At 45.0% G+C, this 19,597-nt stretch overlaps 4 protein-coding genes across 7 annotated transcripts in view; 3 read left to right on the top strand and 1 right to left on the bottom strand.

Annotated features, from left to right (window-relative positions):
- Positions 1 to 4,831, top strand: part of frmd4ba (FERM domain containing 4Ba) — a 45,479-nt gene extending 40,648 nt beyond the window's left edge. For 2 of the 4 annotated variants that reach the window (XM_071529444.1, XM_071529459.1), the window contains exons 20-23: positions 191 to 355; positions 835 to 1,595; positions 1,798 to 1,927; positions 3,652 to 4,831. In XM_071529444.1, coding sequence (XP_071385545.1) covers positions 191 to 355; positions 835 to 1,595; positions 1,798 to 1,927; positions 3,652 to 3,769 — 1,174 coding nt within the window. In that variant the 3' untranslated portion in view covers positions 3,770 to 4,831. Of the gene's footprint in view, positions 1 to 190; positions 356 to 834; positions 1,596 to 1,797; positions 1,928 to 2,317; positions 2,925 to 3,651 lie in introns of those variants that run through there. The other 2 variants (XM_071529450.1, XM_071529436.1) reach the window with 2 other exon arrangements.
- A 3,256-nt stretch (positions 4,832 to 8,087) lies between these two features.
- On the bottom strand, positions 8,088 to 11,477 carry arl6ip5a (ADP-ribosylation factor-like 6 interacting protein 5a). Its single transcript, XM_071529474.1, has 3 exons — positions 11,274 to 11,477; positions 9,663 to 9,880; positions 8,088 to 9,223 (listed from the first exon to the last, which is right to left on the bottom strand). Exons 1-3 carry the CDS (start codon positions 11,450 to 11,452, stop codon positions 9,048 to 9,050), a joined length of 573 nt encoding a protein of 190 aa, XP_071385575.1. The 5' UTR covers positions 11,453 to 11,477; the 3' UTR covers positions 8,088 to 9,047.
- Positions 11,478 to 11,650: 173 nt separating this feature from the next.
- Positions 11,651 to 17,133, top strand: trnt1 (tRNA nucleotidyl transferase, CCA-adding, 1). The gene is made up of 8 exons (XM_071529520.1): positions 11,651 to 11,731; positions 11,937 to 12,066; positions 12,232 to 12,425; positions 13,224 to 13,362; positions 13,508 to 13,634; positions 14,002 to 14,195; positions 15,145 to 15,398; positions 16,107 to 17,133. The coding sequence occupies exons 2-8, from the start codon at positions 11,937 to 11,939 to the stop codon at positions 16,350 to 16,352; spliced, it is 1,284 nt and encodes a 427-aa protein (XP_071385621.1). The 5' UTR covers positions 11,651 to 11,731; the 3' UTR covers positions 16,353 to 17,133.
- A 423-nt stretch (positions 17,134 to 17,556) lies between these two features.
- On the top strand, positions 17,557 to 19,429 carry avpr2b.1 (arginine vasopressin receptor 2b, tandem duplicate, 1). Its single transcript, XM_071529400.1, has 2 exons — positions 17,557 to 18,421; positions 19,122 to 19,429. Exons 1-2 carry the CDS (start codon positions 17,557 to 17,559, stop codon positions 19,328 to 19,330), a joined length of 1,074 nt encoding a protein of 357 aa, XP_071385501.1. The 3' UTR covers positions 19,331 to 19,429.
- Positions 19,430 to 19,597: the final 168 nt, after the last annotated feature.

Below are 19,597 nucleotides of genomic sequence, written 5' to 3'. Positions count from 1 at the left end.
CAGTCATTCAGGTGTAAGCAATGACTAGAATGCTGCATGCAAGGAAAACAGAGGCTTGTTATGTTTTTCTTTTCTGCATTTGCGAGAGCAGGCGAGGAGAGGGGAAGAGGGGAGTGGTGTTTATCTTGATGAAAGGCTCTACCCTGAAGAAGTGAACGCTCTGAAAGCATTGTTCTTATCTGTGTTCCAGATTAAATTATGGCCAAGTCCAGGAATCGCTCCACTACAATCACCGCAACGCCTTATCGAGCCACAGCAGCCCATACAAACCGGCCTCCCGTCAGCCACGTGACGCACGCAGCATGCCCCCCACCCCCCTCCTCACCCGCAACGCCTACAGCAGCACCCAGCTCAGGTACAGCCTCAGAGATTGACCCATCTGCATGTTTGTTTACACACACACACACACACACACTTGAACATCTGCCTCGTCACCAGCTCTGAGAGCCAATTAAACACCCATTGTGCTGTTCAAAACTCGACTGTGCTCTCTTACAAAGCTCTAGTTTGGGAAAACACACATTGCTGTTACTTTTCAACACAAGCTATGTTAATAACAAAGCATGTTGAGGCAACACATGATGTAATTAACATGTTTTGTTGAAAAGTAGGTGTGTTGTCCCAAACTAGTACACTACTACACACAGATTTGTTGAAATTAACACCAAATGTGTGTGTGTGTGTGTGTGTGTGTTTTGCTGATACATCTGAATTAAAACCCAACTATTCTATAAATAAGTGTTTTCATTTTGGTATTTAGTTTCTTATTTAATATATAACATGCCACTGATGGCAGTGACGGACTGATATAGTAATGGTGTTTTCCACTTACAGGTCAGAGGATGGCCCACAACATTTCCGCCAGCGGAGCGGGAGCCTGGAGTCCCAGTCTCAGTTCCTGACGGAGACCGAACCCCCTGCACCGGCCTTCCCCCTCTCCCCAGCTCGACGCAGCAACAGCACAGAAGTCCTTGACGACGGCTCTTCCTACACGAGCCAATCCAGCGTGGAGTACAGCGCCCCCGGTAACCACACCCACCGACGCAGAGCCCGTGGCCGCCACAGGAAGGACATGTACGCCAACACGGGTAGCATGCCCAACCTGGCCCAGCCGGACGCCCGCTGCTACGCCTACCAGCCTCGGGCCCGGCCCACCACGACGGCCTACTATGTGACGGGCTATCCCAGCTACACGGAACCGGAGCCTTACGCCAACGGAGTCTACATGTACGACAACGAGATGGAGGGACACTATAACGTCAACCCGTCCTACCACCCGACACCGACGGCCTATCACAGCCAGGATATGTACGGCCGCTACGGTAATGACGAGATGGACAGCATGTCGCAGAACCCGTACGCCACGCTGCGGCCACCCAGGAACCGTCCGGTGCCCCGAAGCAACGAGCAGGTGACCAAGAACATCCAGAAGGCTTTAGTGGCCGAACACTTGAGAGGCTGGTACCACCGCAACACTGGGCACAAGCAGGGAGCGTACGACTACGACTACGACAGAGGCTCCCAGCAGAGCTTAGGCTATCAGACCTTGCCTGCGCCCTACTGCCACAACAACAGGACCGTCTCCTACTCATCAGGTTAGCCTACTGCACTGTGTATTACAGTCAATTCTCTGCTGAATGCCTAACTGCTGGTGTTCCAGTTCATGCAGTTGACTTTGAAAGCCATAGTGTGGTATTTTGTACTACATCTGTTCAGAATGGAATATGCTAGTTTTACATACAAGTGGGTCAATTGTTAAGCCCTGAATCTTTTTTTTCTGCTTTTCGTTTTTTTCAGTATCCTCAGCCTCTACTGGGAACTGGCACGGCCACACGGGCGGTGGTATGGTAGAATACGACATGCCAATGCATGCGCCGCAGTCCTACTCTTACAATACAGCTCAATACAGCCACCCTGCCCACAACAGGTGAGAAAAAAAAAACTTGGCCTCAACTCAGCACCTTATCCAATTAGCCACTCCCTGATCCTCCTTATCCCCAGAGTTAAGCGCTAGTTTTTAATTACCTAGAATGAATGGTTGCAGAAAATATAAGCTGCTCTTTGGTTGTGTTATCCCTACACACAGCAATACTTTGGACTAATGTGTAGCCAATGTTATCTTTTCTATTGCTTTGCCCTTTAAGTTATGAAATGGATGTTTGTGGAGTCTGAGTCTGCTCTCCACCTACTTAACATGGCTGCCTGGTTCAGCATAGGGATTATAGGATCTGTGCAGCCAACACTCAGTTCTTCCACAGAGCTTAAGTGTGGTTCTCCTCTCCTCCTTAACTGTCCACCGGCCCCTGCTCTCTTATAGATACGGCGCCTCCCAGCTTTTTAAGGGCTCCTGGTACAGCCCTGATGGCCAGAGGCGCTGTGCCTTTTTCCCTGCTAGTTCTTCCTCCTCCGCTTCCTCCTCCACCTCCTCCCTGCTCTCCTCCTCCTTTCCCTCCTCTTCCTCCTCCCCTGGCTGTCGAGCCAGGCGGGTGGCCTCCGGCCCCGGGCAGCCGCAACCCTCCAGAGGGCACAGGCTCAGTAAGGTGTCCTTTGCTAAGGGTAGCCCGCCATAGTAAGTAAACGGCAATGGCCAGAGCCTGTGGGTTTGCTCTTGCCAGTTTGTCCGCAGCGTGACTTCATAGCCTGCTTGCTGATGTTTTGAAGTGAGCTCTGCACTTTGCGCTCTTTGTCTGATCGTTCCTCGTCATGTATGATCAGGTAACTGCATGGCTTGTTACAACTGTTGCACATCATGGCTGCCCTATTTCTCCTTCCAACTGCCATATTATCATCCAGCGGTCACATTTCTCTACAGTGTGCCTTTACCACTGAGATTATTTGTTTTCCTTTGCTGCCTGCCTTTTTCCTTGGCCCTTTTAGAGGCACCCCGCCCATGTGCTGCCATTCACCCTTGACCTTTGCCCCTCTCATGCACAGATGTCCCCCAGAGTTTGAGTGGCGGAGCTGTGATAGGATGGCGCACCCTGCAGGGCCATTAGAGAGGTGTGGTGCTGTTGCCTATGCTACTGACCAGAACAATTAACCCCCTCCTCCCCCCCAATAATCAAAGGCACAGCACAAAAGAAAGGGTGAGAGACCAAAACATGAAATTACCCCACATGGATACGATGGTGATGGTGATGTGTCCTTTTGTATGTCGCAGGGGTTGAAAGAAAGCTCAAAATCATTTAATTTCCAATTTTCTTTCCTTTCTGATTTTTGCTTAATTTCTCCGGGTGTCCTGTGGTGGTGGGAGAGCACTTCTGTGGCAGAGGGAAAATGTGACCCCTGAACATTTTAGTATATGAACGCTGTGTGCGTGTGTGTGTGTGTGCATCTGCTCTGTTCTGTTAGGTGAGAATGTTTTGACCCTGGGTCTACCCTCATCTGAGAGAGGTCAACTGCTCCTTAACATTTTTACCACAACTGTGATTAACATGAACCTGCCTGAAACACACGGAGCAGTACATGAATGTTTTTTACTTTCTCTATTGAGTTCAGCTCCTGACCTAGGGTCACAATATCTCAAGATGGAAGAGGCATTGTATTTGACAGCCCAGGGTTAATTCATTCTAACCTCTTGTTCAGTGAGTCAGCAGCTACATTCTGTTTGCCACCCGTCTAATGTGTTTGAATCCTGTGTGTTCATTACAGATCCTACATAGATGTCAACCAAATGGACTCACACATCAGCAGCCCAACGGACAGTAACTTGGATCCAGAGGAACAGATTTACTGGCACGAGAACTCAAAACCAGGAACAATAGTTTAGCTGCCAACCTGCCATCATAACGTGTGACATTTTCACTTTGAGAAGTTGTCATTGTGCCTTAGACTGCACTTACCTGTTTTTCTGGAAAGGGGGATCCAAAGAATCAAGGAACTACTTCTGTGGAATTCAGCCCGTCTTTGCATTTTGGGTTCTCTTCGACGCAGCTGCCAAACTGACCTGGATCCTCGTGTGAATCCTAAAGAAACCCCACAGGGCATCTACACGTGCCGGATTGCTAGATTGCGAGTGTGTGTGGTGATGGCACTTGTGTTGTGCACTGAACTTGTTCCAGGGAAGAGCTGCTGTGACTGTGTGATATAGCCAAAGGGAATGGGGACTCTCAGCTCCTAAACTTGCTCAGTGTTGCTCTGTACAGATACTGACTTTGCAAAGCCAAGGACTAGGACCGTCCCTAAAGTAGGATACTGAGCCGAACAAACGAGAATGACTCATCCTCTTCTGCCACATATACACATGTACGAACACTGTAACTATGAAGGATCTGTCGAGGATTCATAGGACGTCATTGAAATGAAGGATTGGACTCATTAAAAATGGGTCCAAAGATGGCTACCTGCTGAAACGTTCTCCAGTTGGCAGATCCAATTATGTCGTAGCATTGCTTGTAACTAATGCACTGCTTTGTGTACTATTGTTTGTCATTCAAATTTGCAGCAGTCATTTATTAAGTATTGGACTTTTCTCAGTCTCAGTAATTATAATACAGTTCAGCCAAATACTTTTGTGACACCATTTGAGTATTTCACCATCTTTGATATTACAGATTTTTTTAATACATTAAAGCCACATCTCATTGGTCATTGCAGAAAGACAGAAATTACAGTTTTTTTAAGCTTATTGTATCCATGCTGGAAACCATGGACTGGTGCTCCCAATTTCTCTCCAGAGAAGCTGTATGTACATGTTGGTATTGTAAATACATTGGTTTTGTCATTTTTTTTGGAGCCTTTTTATGTATTTGAAAAAGCATGTAATATATAGTACACAATTTTTGTTAAGCTGGTTCTTAGTAATTTGTATAATTGCATTTGTTTGAATTAAAAAAAAATCAGCATTTGAATAAATTTGTTGGTTTGTTGCTTATATTTGTTTTACGAGAGCCTTTGAAGCATCCAAGGGAAATTTAATCTACGGGAAAAATCCCATCCCACTGAGTTCAGGAAAAAACAGGATTTAAACCCAAATCCATTAAATTAGGTAATTAATTTAATGTCTGCTCAGCCAATTCAATTAGTGAAATGGGGTTTGAAGAAAGTACAATGATTTTCCCCACTTACAGGGCTTAGGAAAATGCTTGAATAGCTTCAAGTCCCATTTAAATTTGATGGCTCTGAAGAAAATGCTTTGTCACGTTGTCTAAGGATGGTGGTCTTGGTCAACTGAAATGCATAATTGCATTTTCCAAATATAAATGGTTTGTAAACAATTTATCTGGGGTGCATTCAAGGAAGCAGGATTATACAGTTAGCAAGATAACTGAAGAATTGGCTACATTTTGATGATTTTGTTTCGAGTCTGTAAATTAACTTGAATATTATGTTATGGAATGGCAATCAGTCATGATGAGAGCTACTTATGAACCAAAACTTAGATGTTCATGATGTTTTTAATTGTTCTGTCTAATCCTGCTTCTTGAAACACTCAGCTCTGTCATGTTGCTCTCTTTTCCCACCGCTGTGTTGTCAGGCTGGTTTTCTGTCTGCTTAAGCCATAAACCAACCCAACCAGTCTTTAAAACCTGACACACCCACTAGTGGCAATAACTTCTTCTTCTGTCCTCCCCGTGAATGACAAGCCAGTGTTTACAGCACTAAGCCCGCTCCGTAGGCGTCCATGTAGTTAGTCTGTTGCACACATGTATTGGGCCTCCGCTCCCCTGTAGATCAGCCTACGACCCTTCACCTCGTTTCCCTTCCCTCCCCAAGTGCATCCTACCACTTCATCCAGCACCGGGTGCCTCTTATAAAGGCCACAGTTCACCAGCTTTACTTGGCTAGTAGTGCTGCTCCGTGTTCTGCTTCTTGACTTGAGTGAGCTCAGGGGGGGTCTCGCAGGGTTCCAGCTCCTTGAGTTTACCCCAGGCAGAGAGAGAGAGACAGAGAGAGAGAGTGTTTTGTATCCAGCTGTCTCCCTCTGTCTCCCTGCCTCTTTGCTCTACACCAGCTGCAGCCAGACATCAGGGGAGGCTGTTCCAGCTGACACTCGGCAACATAAACAATGGGCTCCTATGTACTTTCCCTGCGTCTACACGCCACAAACAAAACCCCCCTGATGTCGAGAGCAGATAGGTGTCAAACATGAACAGCTAACCCCCCACCCCACCCCCTCGCAGCTCAACCTAGCTCAGGTTAAAGCAACAATAAATCATGTTAGTGGGCCACATAGCTTCCCTGGGATCAGCACATTCTACCTCTAGCCAGGGAGTAATGACTCTGACAAATTGTGAGGGGGGGGATTAGCGGGCCAGTCACATGCACTTGAGCCTTGTTCATGGGATAATATGGATAACCTTCCCTCAAGGAGCAAAAAAAAAAAAAAAAAGCAATGCAGGGGTCCATCCGGCCAGCAGAGAGGGTTGAAGTGCTCTGATGAGGCTACAACAGACCGCTAAGGTCGTGGTGGGTCATCATTAATGTGTTACATGATCAGCTGTAGTGTAGGTCCAAGCAGCCGGATCTGCTGGATGACAGACTGTTTGAGTGATGAGGCTAGCTAACCAGCTTAGCCAGCCAAAGCCTCTCAGGCAAGCCAAGAGTGCTTGGGAGTGGGGAGGAGGAGGAGGAGCGTGGGGCAGGGAGGGGGGTGATGGATCAACACACAGGCAGCCTGCCGTTGAAGTGTGCCTGACTGAGCAGACTTGCATATTGCCCTGTGCTAGATTAATCCCCATTTCATGCCGATGGTGCTGTCGAAACAATGAAAACAAGAGGCAGATGTTGCAGTTCAAAACCCTGCACACACACAGAGAGAGAGCGGCTTGCGCAAAACCAGCAGTGTGTTTTTCTGTGTTGCGCTCACTTCTGCTGCCTCACAGCGCACTACGATTTGGAGCAATTATGGTCGTCCCCAAATTACAAGTGCGTCGTTGCATATTGATGATTCACTCAGAAAAAAAGCACACCTCAAAAGGATAAGTGTTGTTTTGAACACTGTAAAACCGTTTCCTCTTGCAGGATTACATGCGTGTTGTTTGCGGAGAAGGAGAAACACCAAAGGCACACACACACACACACACACGCACACCTGTTGGGGTGACACGTGTTTTGCTGGTGAGGATCCTTCCACAGCAGCTGCGAGGAGGAGCGAGAACAAGGGCCTCCTCTGTGCCCTTGCAGACGTGACTTTACTTGAGTTTATCACCAGCAGTGCTTGTTGTGTACGCTCCAGCAGGTTGCACAATGTGGGTGAGGAGGAGGCACGGCGGGATAGGGCATAAATCACACCTCTGCAGCACAGAGAGAAAAGCCCTGCAGCTCAAGACCAACTTTAAACAGAGAGAGAGAGAGAGAGAGAGAGAGAGAGAGAGCCCCTGGCATACTATTACACCTGAGTATGCAGAGGTCATCAGGGAGCGTGGCTTTGCTTTCTCTCTCTCACAACCACTCTATTTGAAGGGGGGGGGGGGGGGTCATTCCAAAATGCCATGCGTGCCTTTCAGAAAAGATGCTACCTGAAAAGCAATTTTTCAAAAGCACAGATGGCTTTTTGTAATGTTGCAAGCAAAGGTTTAAAATGTGAATAATGTGTTTATTTTGATTAAAGCAATGATTTTACGAGTGCTGCTCTTTTAACTGACCGTCATTCTTAAAGTCATCTTGTCCCCTCTCCCCACATGCTGCCACTTAAAGCCGAATAACAGAGTATTATCTTCCAGATGCATTCTCGTTATCTGCAGTCAATTTCAAATGGAATCCAGTATAAAAAAAAAAAAAAAAAAACAGAGGCAGCTGACACAGCGACTAACTCGGGTTTGGAGGTGACTGACTGCAGATGAATCCGCTCCGTCACTGTGCAGCGCTCAGCTTTCCCCCACTATAATCTACTGCAGCCCATTGATTAGCATTGGGACAAGTGGAGAGGGAAGCAAAGTTAGCCAATCCATCACCCAGGGGGGCCACTGTCGAGATAACACACTCAGAGGTGCAGGGGGAATACTGATGGACACGGGTTAAGACCTCACACTCCTTTGAAGTCCCCCTTCAAACATTTACACAGCGGTCCGCCTCAGAATGTTAAGCCATGCATCTTATTTCATACATCAGGACAAAGCAAGGCCCGCTCTCTTTTGTTTGGGTCTTTTTATTCACATTTAGAAAAGGTTGGCTGCTTTGTATTCAATTACGCAGTTAAGCAAACTGTTACATTTTACGAGGAGAAACATATTATCCAAAAGGGCAAACTTGAAACACTTTAGAGCCTTTAAAAGCATCTTGGCAGTGATGTGTGTCGAGTGTGCACTTTTTTAATCTTTGCCGAAAACAAAGCTCGCATTGGTTTCACGACTTCAGTTCAGCATAACACTGGCAAGACTGATGACTGTTTCTGAGATGCAGATTAAACACCTTTAGGTTTTGTGGAACCCAGCTAATTTGAATACACAAACAGCACGCCTGCCCTTATAATGAGACGCTCGGAATATACAGTAACCCTGCTTTCCCAATGAAACATCATTTTCACATTATGTTGTCGGTGTGCATCTGTACATTCCAGAGTAAGCATACAAAACATTTTAAAGCTGAGTACTCTTTAAATAAGAGCATAATTGCTCATTCCTCCGTGCAGCATTGACTTTAAGTCGTGCAGCTCTTTTAAAATCAAGTGACCTTCATCTTTGGAGTCGTGGCTGCGCTTCATATTTTCAGGTCGATACAAATAGTCATAAAAAGTACAAACATGTTGTCAGTAAGTCATTTCATGCGGGAAGGTTTCTCCAGTTACGTTGCACAGGGACACTGACACATTGCATAGCAGTGATGTGAGGCAGCAAGATGTCCTCATCACGTTTTCACAGAAGTGCCCCGACAGGTTCTGGGGTGGAGTGACAAATACCCTGAGGAAAAGATAAAGCCCTTCGGATGACACACTTGTCACTCACACACACACACATGTGAAAACACTGCATGTATAATATACTTTAAGAGGTTTAAAATGACTAACTACAAGTACTGCTCCTCATCATTCAAGTGAAGTCTGTAACACCTAAAAAGAAAACAAAAGATGGGGCCATGGGTGCATCTGTGTGTGTGTGTCTTTCCCATCACTCCTTTAGTTTTCCCTCCAGGAAGCTCTGGATCTTTTGCAAGTTCTCTTCCTGCTGCCCCAGCGCTTCCAGCAGAAGGCCCATAGGTGACCTCTTCAGCCCGGCGCTCTCCATCTTGTTCTCCAGTTTGTTCTTCATGTTGCGGAGGCGGAACGAAGCGTGCGCAGATATCACTGAAACGCAGAGACAGATGGGGGAAGCGATTGTTATTGCTGTTTTGAATCTCTTCATCTGGCAATCTGAAAGTGCAAAATTAAAGCCGTACAGCCTTGTCAAGAGTCAAACTAGGAGAACATCACTGTTTGAGAATCTGAAGGGGTTTCGTTCCAGAACATGTTTCATTCATTTGGGAAGAACTACATTGCCTGAAGTACATTTCACAATACTTCAAATGCACAGATGATTACAGTCTGAAAAATGTTATTATGCAAGCAAGGGTCTTTAGCCAGATAATAACTTCAACTGTATTCTATGATGACTTTTATGCCAGAAATATACTGTAGGAATAGCTATCAACTCATTTCAAATGATGGATATGTCATTTGGGAAATTAAAGTCTTCTTCCCAGTGCCATATAAATGTGACCTTTCAATATTTCCATTTCTTACTTACAGGCCAGAGGGAGAGTGATCGCTGTCATGAAGACCATGACGCCTCCCAGCAGAGACATCAGCATGTAGCTGGCGACCATGACAGCGACCACAAACGCCGAGGGGTTCTGCCTCTTGAAGTTGTTGATCGCAGCTTTGTTCTCCCCGGCCCACACTGAACCCAGGAAGACGCTCGACACCACGGCCATCGCCATGAACATCCCCAGAGGGTTCAGGAACCTGCAGGGCAGCAGCACAGGACGGCTGAGAGCAGGGCTCAGTGCTGCTCCAGACAAGTCCTTTGTTTCCTATAGTCACTGCCTCCACCTAGTGGTTAGATGCAGTTTCTACAACAACATGACCCCCGTTCAGATGACTGGACCCAGATGTATAGAAATGGCAGCTTCCCACATGGGTATCGTTTGGTGTGTCCGAAAACTTTAATGACTCTGTAAGCAAAATTAACATTTCTGTACAAAAAAGCCAGAATAGTACACTGTTTTCCAGCTTTTGACTGAGTAAACAATGGAAAAATACCAACAGGGAATTATTAGCATATAGCTATGTGACACGGGTATATTGGAAAATGCTGATGCGAAACATTATAGGCTTTCATGAACCAAGTAATTATGCAGCAGGTCCATCCACATAGGGAAACATGACAAACCTTGAATGTGTTGACCATGGTTAAAGTCTAATACTGTTGTTAGGGTCATTATTGACTCCTTGAGGAAATATCCTATACTGGACTTTCCCCTAGTCAGGGGAACAGTGACAGCTGATTAAGGTGCTGTTTTCTGATATGTCTGCTATCTACAATGCAGCAGCTGACTGGAGAACGGGCTTATGAGGCTTTCATGACCATAGCAACAATATGTGATCACAGCTACGTGGTAGACCATGACTGGCCATTACTATTTTTAGAAAACTAGGCCAAGATTTAGAAAGCTGCCAACTAAACCAGGAATTCCTCCCAAAGGAGAAAGCTAATCTTTCCCCCCCTAAACTAAGCATAATCTGCCCAGTATAGAGTTACCAAATGAAAGGGTAACTCTTTAAACTGAAAATGGGGTTCATCAATTCAGGCCTATGTTGACCTCTATGTGTCAGGACCCAAAATTGGTTGCAGGCCTGTCTCTGCTGTTCAGTCTGTGTTGCCAACATCCCACATGATGTACTAATAGGTTTATATTTGCTTGGATCCCAGGGACACAGGGATCCCAGGGGTTACATTTCTTAAATTTGGTTCCCAGGTTCACACTCAAACACAACACAGCTCATCAGATGTGACAGCTGGGGTAATATCTTTCTATTTTAGCATGATCTGCCATGAAGGTGCATGCTGACAAGAGACAGCTTGAAACAGCTCTTCTCCCCATGAATAGAGAGCAGTTCACATCCTCTTGATTTTATTACCAAACATGTAACTTATAGCAAGCCACTCCTCCTATGCAAACATTTAACAGACATACAGTACATACATACAGCCACATACTGAATTTGCACTGAGAGGACCACTGTTACAAGTGAATAAATTAGAAAAGACAGACGAACGACTTGGAAACTAAATAACATTCGGTGACAGGACACAAAATGATGCCTTACTGTGGGACCATAAGGCTAACATACTTACCCCACAACAAGAAAAACGACGATGGCCATGGCCAAATAGTTAGTTTGATAATAAAGCAGGTTGCTGACCACTCTGTTGTTCCATTTCGCCAAATCTTTCAAATCTGGTTTGGCAAATCTTTCCGAACCAGGGAAGAAATCGTCCCACGGTCTTAGCGGCGTCAACTCTACTTTAGCCATTTGTGTCCTGTTCAGTTTACTAATCTCTCTGACAGCAGAGAGAAAGCGGAAGATCACTGAGCTGAGGGGAATCTCGCGATAATAGAGTAGGCCTATACTGCGTTCAGGCAGTGGCTTACTCTCTGAAGCCCCGCCCTCCGATGACGAATCCATACCCTATTGGCCAATGACTGAGTGTTATGATAGCACTTCCTGCAATGCTCGATGGCAGTTCACTGAGGGACATCATGGAGTGATTGCTGCTTTTTATCGGCTTAAAACCTTCGCACTCTGTTGCAGGTCAGTTCTTAGAAGTATATTTGTTATGTATATGTTGATAGGAAATGCTCTGTCGATGTTGCTTCTCTGCTGGCAGTGTGTGAGCAATGTGACAGGTCCATGTGGGCTGCTAAGGCACGTAGGCATGACTACAGTGACATTTTGCCCGATAAAGACTGACCTACGCAAACACATAAACAAGCAGGTTTCCTTTTTATTTGCATAGATGTGGGGCAGAATATTGAGGCCTCAGCTGATTGGCAGACCCGGTTTGTTTTGGAGAAGTCTCTTTACCATGCAGTTGAAGACCAGTGAGTTCCAGTCCTTGTTCACGGATGGACTGAACGGACTAGCAGGTGAGATTTTTCACATTCGTCATTAGCCTTAATGGCTTGTTCACAACATGGTCATATGTCCGCAGATTCGCGTTTTAGTGAATACAAACTTAATGCTAATGCTACCAAATCCTCAGAGAAAAACAACCAAAAGTAGTCCACTGAATCTGTGTGTGATGTTTCCAGAGCTGTTTGAGAAGCATCAGTATGAGCTGAGGATAGCGGGCGGTGCTGTGCGGGACCTCCTGTCTGGGAAGAGGCCAGAGGATGTGGACTTTGCCACCACCGCCACACCAGAGGAGATGAAAAGCATTTTCCAGGCTGCAGGGATCAGGATGATCAACAACAAAGGAGAGAAGCACGGGACCATTACAGCTAGAGTAAGAGGCTACCCACAAGTGTGATACTGGCCTGGCTGAGCATGCATGATGTAGCCATACACTGCTTCTGGACTATGGATGAACTACAGCCAAGTTTCCCTCAAGACTAGTTTTGCTAACTGAAGTAAACTACTTTTTTTTTATTTATTTTTTTTAAATATTATATTTGGAAGGTCAGATAATACAAAAGTGCCACAAAAGTGGAAGGAATGTTAACTTTCTGTTGAATGTAAACTTAAAAGAAATGTTGTTGACTTTACAGTTTAAAAAACTTCCACTTGTTTTTCCTTCCTTTGCTGACATGATGTGATGAGGAGAAGAGTGTGCAGAGAGGAAAAACATATTACAAATCAGTAATCACTATCGTATTCTATTATTTTATTATTTAGTATCACTGTTGAAAGAGAATCAATGACATGACCCTCTTAAAAAACAATATGTATGTTCTGTATATAATCTGTTGTTATAAGCTCATGATTCAGATGGTAGCTGGTTTGGTTCACAGTTTGGTTCTGTTTATATATCTATTGGCCTCTTACAGCATCTTGGATAGCTATGGTAATATACTGTATGTGTTGGTATTGGTCTTATTCAGTATCGAGAAGTGCAGCCTGAAAGAGGCTCAGATAGAAAGGAGGGCAAAGGCCATAATGCACAGAATACCCACCAAGTGTATACTCATGAGCATATAAATGCCTGGTGAGGCTGCATATTAGATATTTTATTACAGCAGAAAGCTTCCTCTTCTGTCACGTCATGAGTGCAATATGTGCAATATATGTTTGTTGTCTTTCATAGCTACACAATGAGAACTTTGAAGTGACCACGTTGCGAGTGGACGTTCAGACCGATGGACGACACGCCGAGGTTGAATTCACCACCGACTGGCAGAAAGACGCCGAGCGGAGAGACCTCACCATCAACTCTATGTTTTTAGGTATCTCACTGCATTTACTGTCCACTGAATGAAATGGAAATTGGATACTACCTATCGATTTATCACTGTCACATTTCCCTGGTTTGTCACGCTTGTGCCAAAAATTCCTCACCATGTTTTGTTGGTGCATTTGTTTTCCTCGCAGGGCTTGATGGCATGTTATATGACTATTTCCAAGGATATGAAGACCTGCAGAACCGTAAAGTTCGGTTTGTTGGCAGCGCCGAGCAACGGATACAAGAGGACTACTTGAGAATACTGCGGTATTTCAGGTAGGCTGACATGTTGTTATAGATTGTAGGGGTCATCTCATTTTCAGTTTACTCAATTCAAAATATACACTGAAAAGCAATCCAGTTAATGACAGGGCCTCTGCTCTCAGTTTCTTCATAAACTGGAAGTAAGAACCTTCAGAATGGAAAAACAGAAAAGAAAAAAAGAATCTTCATTATCTAGTTGAATGGAAAGTGTTTTGAGTCTGACCATGACTAACTATTCAGCAACTTCAGGAATGCCAACCAGCACATACTCCTATTGAGTACAAGAACAGTTATGCCAGAAGTCAATATTTTCTTTGCTCTCCCATCTTTATCCTTCATCTCCCACATGCCTTTCTGTGCTTTCTCTGTTTTCACCCAGGTTCTACGGCAGGGTGGCGCTGGAGCCTGGCGACCATGAGCCTGACACACTGGAGGCCATCAGGGAGAACGGCCGCGGCCTGGCAGCCATATCAGGAGAGCGCATCTGGGTTGAACTGAAGAAGATGGTGGTCGGCAGCCATGCCGCTCATCTGCTGGAGCTCATGTACAACCTGGGACTGGCCCAGTACATCGGTGAGGGAGGGAGTTGATGCGATGCCTCTTGACTTGGTATACAGAGTGTATGACTGAGTGGACAGTAGTGTCTGCTTTATTGGGTTCCCTCTACCAACATGACATGCAGTCAGACAGGCAAAGCTACGGCACTGTGAACGCTATCAGTCAAATGCATTGTAATTCTAAATCAATAACGACATATATATATATAACACATAACCAGTTATCAGCCTCTCTCCATACAAGTCATAAGATATTTTCCTCTGTCCTTTTATTCAGTGTGTGGAAAGAAAAACTGTCCCTGCCTAAATCTCAAAGGAATGCCATATTGCAACAAGAAGCAAGACAGCAGACCTTCCCTGTAAACACAATTTTATGCCCAGATCTATTTTTTTTTGTCTTGTTTAATTTTCTTGTTTTGGCTCTGGCAAATAGGCTACCTTTTAAACAAGCCAAAAAATCATTCTTTCACTTGCCTATCACGGTATCAGTGTAGTGATTCTTACTGATAGAATAACATAATACATTTATCTAATATCATTACTAGCTACAGTATTTTACAAATATTGATATTCTGTGAGGTGTTTTTTCAGTAGCTGTTGAAAAAAAAAAACCCACAAGATAAGCAGGTTTTACATAATAAAAAAAAAAATTTGATTTCATTGACACTTTTGTCAGAATCAGAATTGGTTTAATTTTCCAAGTACAACAGGTGTACAAAAAAGCACTTTATTTAACCAACAGTAATTTTCAAATTTGATCACATACCTAAAACAACTCATCTGACAGTTCTGTTAAAAATACATCCAAATCACCCTGCATTATATAGGATTGTCTTGTGCATCTGGAAAAAAAACAGTGCATATTCTCAAACACACTTTTAGTCACCAGTTTCTTTCATTTTTGTAGCCTACAGTAAATGTCAGTCCAGCTCATGCCGCCTGTCCCTGCTCCTGCTCCTCCTCAGGTTTGCCTCCAGATGGCGATGTTGAGGCGATGAAGCACGTGTGGCGGCGCGCTAAGGACCACTCTCCCAAGCCCATGACCATCCTGGCCGCTCTGCTCCGCTGCCCCGAGGAGGTGGAGAAGATGGACGTGAGGCTGAAGGTGTCCAGGGAGGAGAAGACTCTGGCTCTGTTCCTGGTCAAACACAGGCGGGAGCTCCGCAAGAGCCAGGAGGACCCAGACAGCCTCAAGCCCTTCACCGACTTTATCATCGATGTAAGTCTGAGCCTCCTCCAGCCACTGTGTGTTTTGTGAGTCTGCTGTCTATTGTTAATGTGTGTTTTACAGAAAAAAAAAATGACAGAAGAGATTTATAGTGGGATGCTGGCCAGAACAATGCAGTTATTTGCTTTTAGGCATTAGTATTCACACACTGTGTCCCCCATGCTCTAGTGGGAGAGGATTATTCATAGCATCTATTGTTTTATATGCCAGTGGAACCAGTCATTGTCTGCAGTAGTTTCATGAGGTTTCATTACTTTGAATTAAACGAAAAACCCACTTTCAACACTTTACACTGTTAAAAAAGAAAGAAATAACTTTTGCTGTGTTTGGTGGTATATTTTTCTTTTTCCTGTGGATATCCGGCCAAACATCGATGACATGATGTCATGTCAAGATATTTCCAGCCCAGCTACAATGGAGTTTAACAGCGGAAAGTTTTCAGCTATCTAAAACATCAACATTGCTGCGTTCAGCAGTCTTCCAGAGAGAAATCCATTGTACAAGAAGTAGAGATGCCAATTTCTCTACCAACAGTAGGCTCAATAGACCAGAATGCAATGCAGAAAAAAAAAATTACAACACTTCATCACAAAATATCTCCTGGAATGCATTGAACATCACAGATTGATGATATTTAACAGCGTAAGAGTATCTCAGGGTGGATTTCCTTTTTTAATTCAAACCATATCTTCGTTACAGAGTCGGGAATTGGACTCCCAGAGTAAAGTGTGCGAGCTGCTCAAGTACCAAGGGGAGGACAAGCTGCTGGCTGAGCTCTGCAGATGGTCCATCCCTCGCTTCCCCGTCAGCGGCCACGATCTGAGGAGGCTGGGCATCACTTCGGGCAAAGAGATCGGCGCCAGCCTGCAGGAGCTCCGCGACGTCTGGAAGAAGAGTCGCTACCAGATGGACAAAGAGGAACTCCTCAGTCACGTCAAGCCCTGAATGATCAGAAACACATGGGGAAGCCAATGTGGTTGTTTTTTTTTTTTTTGTTTGTGTGAGACGAAGAGTCTACAGAAAGACTTGAGTTGAAACAAGTGCTTTGCATCACGGAGTCAGACTTCTCGTTGTACCACTCACAGCTGTTAACCAGACTGATGGTTATGTCGTCGAGAGAGGAAACTACAAGAGCCGAGACAGGCGCTGATGAATGCAATTTTGTCCTAAATGATCCCAGAGCGATTTTAATTTCATCTCCATCGCCATGCAAATTTAAAGAGATCTCGCACAATATGCTCTCAGCGTCACAGCTGCCACCGCATGAGAAAGTTTGGAATGCAACTGATTTCACCATCTGCGTTATTACGCAGTTCTGCCATTTGTTTATTTCTGGCCTCAAATTTGCAGTCTGGTATTATGCTGATGCTCGGCCAATCCAAATCTCAATTTTGCCGCGTACACACTGGTTTGACTGGTAACGATGAATAAAGACAGGAGTGGGAGTTGTGAGTCGGTTATGAACGGAGTGTGATTTGAAATGCTGTGTCATTAGAATTCATTATTCACAATTCAGTCTCCATTCAACCAGAAAATGGGTCATTTTGTTTGTTAAAAGATAAGTGATGACTTAGCACAAAGCATTTGTTTTGATTGTTTAGGTGTCTTCTTCAGTTTAATTAGAATAACCACATTAACTGATGTGATTTATTATTTGTATGTGTCATCTTTTTATTTTGTATGAAAGGATGTTGTGTTGCCTGTGTGGCAAGAGTAAAGCTTATAGCTCCACCAAGGGTCATTATTTCGTTTGTGTAAAGTAAATAATGTTACTACACTTCTATATCTTTGGCAGTGTGGAACAAACATCATTTTGTGTGTGTGGTGGAGTCAGGTTGCTCCTCCCTCTTGCGGAGATGAGGAGATATAAAGCCTTCTGCACTCCTGTACTTCAGTTTCCCTGGAGCCACACAGCACTTGTTGCATATTGGAAATGTACCTAATAACTCCCACAACGATTTCATAGAAGAATCACACATTCACATTCAAATCAGTGGGATCAGAGTTCAAGGCTCCATCTCCATAAATTGCTTTGGTGATTTATTTTTTGATTTTTTTTGTTTTGTTTTCCAACTCAGCTGGACTCCTCTGTTATGGGTATATAACGGTGTTCAACTACTCACTCACTTGTCTTTTTGGGGGTCAGACCATGGCTTGGTTCAGTGTAAACATCAGTAATATCAGTTTGGAGAGTGGAATACCTGGGGATCAGCCGCGGGACGAGCGCTTGGCTCAAGTGGAAATAGCTCTTTTGTCCATAATATTCATCATTGCAGGGATCCTAAACTTCGGGCTGCTGCTGGTGCTGTGGAAGCGCAGGAAGCAGCTGTCGAGGATGCGCGTGTTCGTTTTCCACCTGTGCGTCGCCGATCTGGTGGTGACATTCTTCCAAGTTTGTCCCCAACTCATGTGGGACATAACGGACAGGTTCGTCGGTCCCGACATCGTGTGCCGCGCGGTGAAGTACCTGCAGGTGGTCGGCATGTTTGCCTCCACTTACATGATAGTCGTGATGACCATAGACCGCTACCAGGCCATCTGCAACCCCATGGTGACTTTCCAGAGGCGCAGAGCGCGCTGGAACGGTCCGGTGTGCGCCGCGTGGTGCGTCTCCCTCGTCGGCAGCCTGCCTCAAGTCTTCATCTTCTCTCGGGTCGAAATCGCGCCCGGCGTGTACGACTGCTGGGCGGACTTCATCAAGCCGTGGGGACTGAAAGCCTACGTGACCTGGACGACTCTGGTGATATTCGTCCTGCCCGTTCTCACCGTGATCGCGTGCCAGGTGCGCATCTGCCGCACGGTGCGGGTCAACTTCCACATGAAGATGCACCAGGTCGGAGGGGAGGTCAGTAAGCCGCTGTCCTCCAGGGCCAGCAGCGTGGCCGGGGTGTCCAAGGCGAGGGTGAAGACGGTGAAGATGACCGTGGTCATCGTGCTCGCCTACATCGTCTGCTGGACGCCTTTCTTCACCGTGCAGCTGTGGTCCGTCTGGGACACCGAGGCGCCCACTGAGAGTAAGACGGCAGGGGGTTGGATCTGGCTTTCAGTTCCCAACTTTAGAAATAAAAACGGATTTAGAAATAAGAATGTGTGACATGACAAACTTTGTTATCACTACTCATTATCAGCTGTGATGTGGCAAATAAAAAGGATGGTGTATGATCTGAGGCAAACCACTAAAATTTAAGAAAAAAAAAAGTATTTTCTAAAGAAAAATTAAAAGCATCTGGTAACGCTAAAAGGAGTGGGAGTCTTAGGGAAAACGTGATATCTTTGAATATTTGGCCAAAATTATCTTTTACCACATGGACGATTTTTTCATAATACATTCCTGTGAAATGGGTTTGTAAAGACAGACTCATTGTCAAAAAACAAACAAACGGAGAAGCTGCACTCTATTATCTTCCCATATTTTAATAAAGTTGTGACATGACGCCTTTTTCAGAAAGTCTGCACCTCGCCTAAAGTTCTTGGGTGTGTGTCTGGTTCTACAAGTGTATCAAAACAGACAGTGAAATATAACTATATAATAATAATAATATAGATTTATATCAGCCCTAAAAAAAGGTGGTTGCACTCTGTTCCTGCAAATGAAAAGGTGGGCAAACTAAGTTTAGGTGGTGTTTCTCCCTGGCTTCCCTCTCCAGTTAAACAGAAACAAAATCAAACAGGTGCACTTGCAAAGTTTTCTCATCCCCTCATCTGTACTTTCAGCTGCCACCTTTACCATACTGATGCTGCTGGCGAGCCTGAACAGCTGTGCCAACCCCTGCATCTACCTGCTGTTCAGCGGCAAGCTGCCCAAGAGACTGGTGGCTCTGATGTGCGTCGGCCAGCCGGATCTGAAGGAGTCCATCCAGGAGGAGGCCACCATGGTCAGCTCCCTGTACATCAGCCTCAAGAGCCTGTCGGATTCCAGATAAAAGCCCAAATACATCTGATGCTTTTCTCACCTCAGGAAAGAAACACGGTGTGAAGAAGCCCTCACTGACGAACTATAGTAAATATGTTTTATAAGGATGCAGCAGCACAAACATCACAGAAAAACATAAAAGTTGCTGTAGCAATAGTATAATGATACCATACAAGATAAGAAAAAAAATCCATTAAGTACAGTAAGGTCAGTATATACTCATTATTGAGTACCAGACACACTGTAAGTCCATAGTGAAATATTATTTATTCTCCAA

This window comes from Centroberyx affinis, unplaced genomic scaffold, assembly GCF_046629955.1.
Source record: "Centroberyx affinis isolate AG114_WGS23_722 - 3 ecotype Tasmania unplaced genomic scaffold, CSIRO-AGI_Caff_v1 ptg000126l_1, whole genome shotgun sequence".
NCBI classification, from domain to species: domain Eukaryota; kingdom Metazoa; phylum Chordata; class Actinopteri; order Beryciformes; family Berycidae; genus Centroberyx; species Centroberyx affinis.
Note: the sequence above shows the minus strand (reverse complement) of the source record. Positions and strands in the feature narration are given on the sequence as shown.

Coding starts and splice junctions, on each gene's coding strand:
- arl6ip5a (XM_071529474.1), bottom strand. CDS start 11,452: ATGGCTAAAGTAGAGTTGACGCCGCTAAGACCGTGGGACGATTTCTTC. Junction 9,881..11,273: donor GTCGTTTTTCTTGTTGTGGG/GTAAGTATGTTA, acceptor GCTGCCCTGCAG/GTTCCTGAACCCTCTGGGGA. Junction 9,224..9,662: donor GATCACTCTCCCTCTGGCCT/GTAAGTAAGAAA, acceptor TCTGCGTTTCAG/TGATATCTGCGCACGCTTCG.
- trnt1 (XM_071529520.1), top strand. CDS start 11,937: ATGTGGGGCAGAATATTGAGGCCTCAGCTGATTGGCAGACCCGGTTTG. Junction 12,067..12,231: donor TGGACTGAACGGACTAGCAG/GTGAGATTTTTC, acceptor TGATGTTTCCAG/AGCTGTTTGAGAAGCATCAG. Junction 12,426..13,223: donor ACGGGACCATTACAGCTAGA/GTAAGAGGCTAC, acceptor TGTCTTTCATAG/CTACACAATGAGAACTTTGA.
- avpr2b.1 (XM_071529400.1), top strand. CDS start 17,557: ATGGCTTGGTTCAGTGTAAACATCAGTAATATCAGTTTGGAGAGTGGA. Junction 18,422..19,121: donor CACCGAGGCGCCCACTGAGA/GTAAGACGGCAG, acceptor CTGTACTTTCAG/CTGCCACCTTTACCATACTG.